This window comes from Dinoponera quadriceps, unplaced genomic scaffold, assembly GCF_001313825.1.
Source record: "Dinoponera quadriceps isolate SergipeBrazil2010 unplaced genomic scaffold, ASM131382v1 scaffold3676, whole genome shotgun sequence".
Taxonomy (NCBI): domain Eukaryota; kingdom Metazoa; phylum Arthropoda; class Insecta; order Hymenoptera; family Formicidae; genus Dinoponera; species Dinoponera quadriceps.
In genome coordinates this window covers 959,470-965,710 of record NW_014559267.1, presented here as the reverse complement: position 1 = coordinate 965,710, position 6,241 = coordinate 959,470, and the positions used below count along the sequence as shown (strand labels likewise).

At 41.5% G+C, this 6,241-nt stretch overlaps 1 protein-coding gene across 6 annotated transcripts in view; it reads right to left on the bottom strand.

Annotated features, from left to right (window-relative positions):
* Positions 1-4,003: 4,003 nt before the first annotated feature.
* Positions 4,004-6,241, bottom strand: part of LOC106750271 (Down syndrome cell adhesion molecule-like protein Dscam2) — a 107,387-nt gene continuing 105,149 nt past the window's right edge. For 3 of the 6 annotated variants that reach the window (XM_014630479.1, XM_014630477.1, XM_014630480.1), the window contains one exon: positions 4,004-6,001. In XM_014630479.1, the coding sequence (XP_014485965.1) occupies positions 5,575-6,001 (427 nt within the window). In that variant the 3' untranslated portion in view covers positions 4,004-5,574. The remainder of the gene's footprint in view (positions 6,002-6,241) is intronic. The other 3 variants (XM_014630481.1, XM_014630478.1, XM_014630482.1) reach the window with 3 other exon arrangements.

Here is a 6,241-nt window from a genome sequence, read left to right as displayed (position 1 = left end):
GGGGAGGGAGAGTCTGTACACAGGAGCGGCGGCCAGCGATACCTCGTCGCGCACGTCTCTCACGCGGAATCTGTACTGTATTTTACGATATTACACGACTATATGTATGTACCTACGTGGATAAACAAGAAAAGAAAAAAAGCAAAAGAAAAAATAGACGTCTAATGAGGTATGAGTGACCGCGATAAAGGGGTCATCGGCGACGCGACCGCCCGCATATAATTCGAATGATAAAATAGGTGGTGTGTATAGATAACGTAGATTCTAGTCAACATAATATTTGTAAGATAACGCGCACACTCTTACATACACACACACACACACACTCTCGTACACATGCGCGTATACACACACATACACACACACACACACATGCAAACACACGAAAAGAAGCACACATCGCGTTAGTTCGCATCTCTAGCATTCTCCCGGTTCTCGTTTTCATTTCTGCATTTTTCTACTTTTTCTCTCTCGTCGTCTACACATGCGCGCGCCAGCGCGCGATTCATGAAAAAGGAATGAAAGAAAGATGTTGACGCGTGACTGCATTTTCCGTCGTTCGTCCACACGGACGGCTGTTGCCGAAAGAGAGGAGGGGAGGGGCGATTTTTCTTTCTCTCCTCTCTTTTTCCACTTCTCATTAAACGTATTTCGAGGCGAGCCTCTCCCCCCGGCGAGAGAACGGGAACGGCTCGCCGTTATTAAATCGCGAGTGAAAACGCCGAACCGTCGCTCGATTAGATAAACGGAAGCGAGGAACAATCGGACTGCCGACGTCCCGCGGATTTTCTTGTTTTACCTTCCTTCTTTCTCTCTCTCTCTCTCTTCCTCTTTTCTCCTTTCTTCCTCCTCTTCTTCTTTTTCTTCTCCGCTCTCGGTATATAACGAAGACTGCGATTGTAACCGGTATTCGCGTGGACCATACGGCGAAAAGCGAACGGTCGTTCCGAGTTGGTTTTTTATGTGATAATATATATACGTACGTATGTGCATATGTGTATTTTATTAAGCGAGCGTAATCGAGAGAGAACGGGAATCGCCCGATCGTCGTGTTGGCGCAGCCGGCGATCGAAGTCTGTTACTTACGATAAGGTGATCCGACGATTAATAAGTGGATGTGTTGTAAGGAAAAAACAAAAATATGCAGAAGTTGTATATGTCGAATATGTCGGGACACGTCGAACACATCGAGACTTCTCAATAGACGAAAAGAAAAATAGTCGAAGAAAAAAAAAAAGAAGGTGAAGCGCGAGAATTGTACTCAAGCACGTTCGATTGTCTCGTATTACATAGGACGCCGCCGCAATTTACTTGACGACTTTGTCGCAGCACGTGTGTCGCATAAGGGAGACTTTCATTCGAGCGTACGCACTTATACGGCCTACGGTTAACTAATGTAACAAAAAAAAAAAATGAGAAAAGAAACAAGAGTGAAAGAAGAAATGAAGAAAAGAAGCTATCTTATACATGTATACTCACACGATGTCTCACGTGTGTAACTAACGATCCACGATCGACAGGCACAAGCTGGGCTCATCGGAGACCAGCCGGCGAGACGAGAGAGCGATTCGTAGCGATTCGAGGAGGGGAAGGGGGGTGTAGTAGAGAAGTTTAGGAGGGAGACAACCTGCGAGAGACAACGGGTATCACACGAATCCGCGCCATACCCTTTATTAATCGACGAACACGGTGAGAGGAATACGCAATTACATACGTAAAACAGTCGAGACTGCCAGACAAACGTACCTACGAACATTCCTTCCTTTCTCTTATCATTTTCCTCGTTAACTCTTTCGCTATGTGTGCGAGCGAGATGGGAGACTTCGGGGTGATGCGCACAGTGTTCTTTCCTTTTCTTTTTTTTCTCCTTCAACTCTATGCTGTTTCCGACGCGTCTCGGCAGCCGAAAACGGATGGATGTCGAAGTTCTCGGAGTTCAAAGGTGGACTTAAATATTCGAGTCTTTCTGTCCGCACGTGGCGACGTGTTAAGAACGAAAATTATCGGGTGTTCCGGTATTCGAGACGATTAGTCTTGAGGAGATGTACGTTCCGTTTTTGTACAAGAGCGAGAAAAAAAGCGTCGGTACGTGATTATCTGGGAAATGAGAAAATGACACGCGGATACGTCGGTCCCGTAGATCCATTTTGTAACTTTTAACGACAGCGTCGTTGCGTCATCACGCAGGTATAACATACGGTGAGAAAAAAGCTGCGCATCGACAATGTAACCCGGTAAAAAATTTCTCATATGTGTAATAATAATCACATATAACCATATAAAATCATATAGAAATGTATAAAATTAATTACTATATAATAACATATAATAATTATTTATATGATTATACATAATTTTATATGACTCGCGTAAAAGAATCAGACAGCATCATATTTGTTATAATTATGTACACCCGGGAAAGTAACGTTTATATATAATCATATAAAATTATATATAATTATATGTGATTTTTTTATATATAAATTTTGCTTCTATATGGCTTCTATATATAATTATATTATAAGAAATTATATATAATTATATATGTCCACATGAAATAAAAATACTGTTGGATGAAAAATTGGAGAAAATGGTTTGATTCAATTAAATGTTTACATCGTGGACAGCCATAAGCATAAACATTTACTTCAATTATAGACAAAATTCATATATAATCATTTTTTTCCCCTGGTAGAGTCGTGTAAAATTATATATATAATCATACAAGGAATTATACATATAATTTTCTATATAATTTTATATGGTTATATATGATTATATATGATCATACATGATTATACATGATTGTATGTGTGAAAAATTGTTTACCAGAAATCGTAGCAACATTGTCGTTAAAGGTTACAGAATAGAAGTACAGGACAGTCGGTTATCGACAAGGCTCCGGTCGATCAGCGCATCGATAGCGAAAGAGTTAATCTTCGAGCGTATAGCGACCGCACTGCCTTCGATAGAGTTTTTAACAGATCAATTCTAACCATCGATCGCGAGGATGAAAAAGAGTCCGACTCGCGCCGGAAGGACGAGCCGCGTGACGCACCGCGAGTGGCAAAGCGCACCAGCGAGGATTCAAAAAAGAAGGAAAAACGGGGGAAGCAAATCAAAAAAGGAATTACGTTTCTCTGTTCCTATCGCGCCACGCGAGTCGTCCTCCTCGTCGGCGCGACTCGCTATTAATTGTAATAAATCGCACTAAGCGGTTAAAATAACACACGACGCGCGTGCGCGCGCGTCAGGCGGGTCTAAAAAATGCGGTTCTCGTCGATTTCCACTACTCGAAATACAGTACGCGTCTTAACGAAGAAAAAGCACAGAGAGATTTTAGAGAGATTTAAAAAAAGAAAAAAAATGGAAGAAGCAGATATATATATATATATATAATGATTGCGGTACCAGTCATTATGTGCGATAGTATTACACTCGTTTTTTTAACTGTACGCTTTATTCGAAAAACTCTGTCCGTGCTTAAGAACATATACGTCTAATAAATAGTTTGCGAGAAATTTGCAACTGGTCGAAATCAGTCGAGTTTTACTCACCAGCGTGTCACCAGACATAGACTTTCGCGGAAGAAACGTCTGCCATCCCGATTGCTGATTGATACGAGAGAGGAAGAGAGAAAGAAACGCAATGACAACTGACCAATTGATGTTAAGGAGGTTGTAAGGCTCAGTGTCGTGTTTTTAATGGCCGCTCAAAGAGGCCGCTCAAAGAGGCCGCTCGTAAATTTAGTACTTAGCAAAGTTTCGTTCTTATACATTTATATATTTCACTACTTAAATTATAAATATTAATTTGAAATGAAATTGAGAGATAGATGTAGAGAATATTATAAATATGAAAATATTACTTTTTGTTTTTCTTATTAATGCTATTTCTATGTATTATTTGATCTAATATGATCTACAGATGCATAGATAATAGAAAAAGGTATATAAGTGTTTAAACATGTGCATGTGTATATGTATTTCCAGTATTACTATAAGTTATGAACTTTACACCGCTTTTTAAAACAAAATGGTTAATAATTCTGAAATTTGTAGTATTGTAATATGTCTGCACATTAGTCTTTAACACCATAGTAGTTTTTTAATTAAAATCTTACTTTTAGTTTAGAAAATATTAAAAATAGAAATTAAAAGTAGCACGCCAATCTCTGAGGAAACACGTATAAAAAGGGCCAACTTTAGTTACAAATATCTCAGCTCTCGAATGGTCAATCTTCTTCTAATCGCCCGAGCAATGAATTAGATAATATTTCAACGCATACGCAATTTTCATCGAATTCTTGCCAAACTTATTTCACCTTACAGCCTCCTTTAAAGTGAAGTAACTTTTGATTCTCAGGCTCTGAATTACTGTCAAACTTTTCGCGACACTTTTAAATGCAATGCAGATCAATTTGTAATTTCTTCATAATTTTTTCATCATTTTGAGTTATATGAATAACACGTCCTTAGTCCGCGATCTCTGCTGCGTTGTACTCGTTGTTAAGCGTCCCGTTGTCACCATCGTCGTTGTGAGCCTCTCGATAATTATCCGACTTCGTAATTATCGCTCCTTTTTCCTCAAAGTGAACGGGGGGAGTCACCGGTTGGCATCGACGGGAGTTCGCACGTCTCTTCGCACGAAAGCTGGCGCACGCTCTTACACGGCGATACACCGAAGGTATTCACGTTCGAAGATATATTCTCACGTCTCTGCACAGGGAAACGATTCTCCAGTGAAATCTAGTGATCTACTACGGAGTAATCGTGAGTGGATCTCTTTTCTACGTACGACGTAGCACGAAACGCGCCAAGACTATTATTGTCACGACGAGAAGTGTGTCTTTTTTATTGTCAACGTGTAGGCGTCTCACCTAGCTAGAGAAGAAGTAGAACTAGCGCCCCTCTCCCGAAGCAATGATTGTTGCGACCGATGGCCATGACTATATGTAGTAATACACTTCTTACTTCAAGCTGCGTGCGGTTCTTGTTTTGTTTGTATTGTCTACGCTCAGTCACGCGAGATGCGAAATGAGGATGAAGCGTTAACGAGCGATCGTCATCGGTCGCTCGTTACTCGACGAAACTGTGCAGCTAACTGTCTAACTTCGTGCTCGTCGATGCAAGATTCGAAGGTAGGTAAATGCGCCGTGCATTATCGTTCGCGATGAATTCATAAAGACGGAATCGAATGGGAACGGGTGAGGGGATGCGGCTAATTTTTATCATTCTCTCTTTCTCTATTTTTTTTCCTTTCCTTCTTTCTTTCCCTTTTCTTTTTCTTTTTTTTTTTACAAAAATAAGTCTTTATTTGTAAACGAACTCTTTGACAATAGTCGCCCCGACAGACAAATATCCAGAGATCTTATCCGTAGAGCGGTGTTGGCGATCGCGAGAATTCTCGATGGCGAAAAATCGGATAACTTACTTGACTTAATAACACTCATGCTTTGGCTTGCTTTGCTTTACTGGAAATCTCGTTTTCCGTTCTTTTTTTTTTTGTTCATTTTTGCTTTTTCTTTTTCGATTTCTCTTGGTTTTTTTTTGTTTCGATATTTGATTAACACACTTAGACGGTGATAGTGAAGTCTTTGGGCGATTTGGAGAGCGAGTTGTTCGAGTGGAGGCCGGTCCGCTTCCTCTGCAGCTTCAGCTTCATGTCGATGTCGCACTCGGCCTCACTGGTCTCGTGAACGTCCGTGAAACCGCTCGGTGGCTTCAATTCCAACGTAGACAGTTCGCTGCCCCAATCGTCGTCCCTCCTCATCATTCTGAACGTGCCCGCCGGCTCCTCCAGGAGGCACAGCGACTCGACGGACTTCCTGCTGCTCGACGTCTCTTTCTCCAGCCTGTCGTAGGAACCAGGACGCACCGGGTGACTCGGCGAGGCCCCTCGCGAGTACGAATGCATCCCGGACTCCGACAACTTGAGCACCGGCCGCAGTATGCCGGGAATGCGACCGTCGATCGCGATGTCTGGTATCACGCCGCGACTCCTGCCGAGACCGAGTTGATGGTGAATTGAGGGAAAAAGCTCGCTCGAATGCAGTAAAGCTCGTCCGAACGAATTGACATCGAGAAATGAATCTGACACGCGATACTGCAATCGATTTTGCCATCTTGATAGACTCTGCTCGCGTATGTTTATTACTTATACAGAGTGAGGCCAATAATCTTCGAAGAAATAAAAATATTTTACTACGACTAGATGAGAATGAAAAAAATCCGTTGATCCT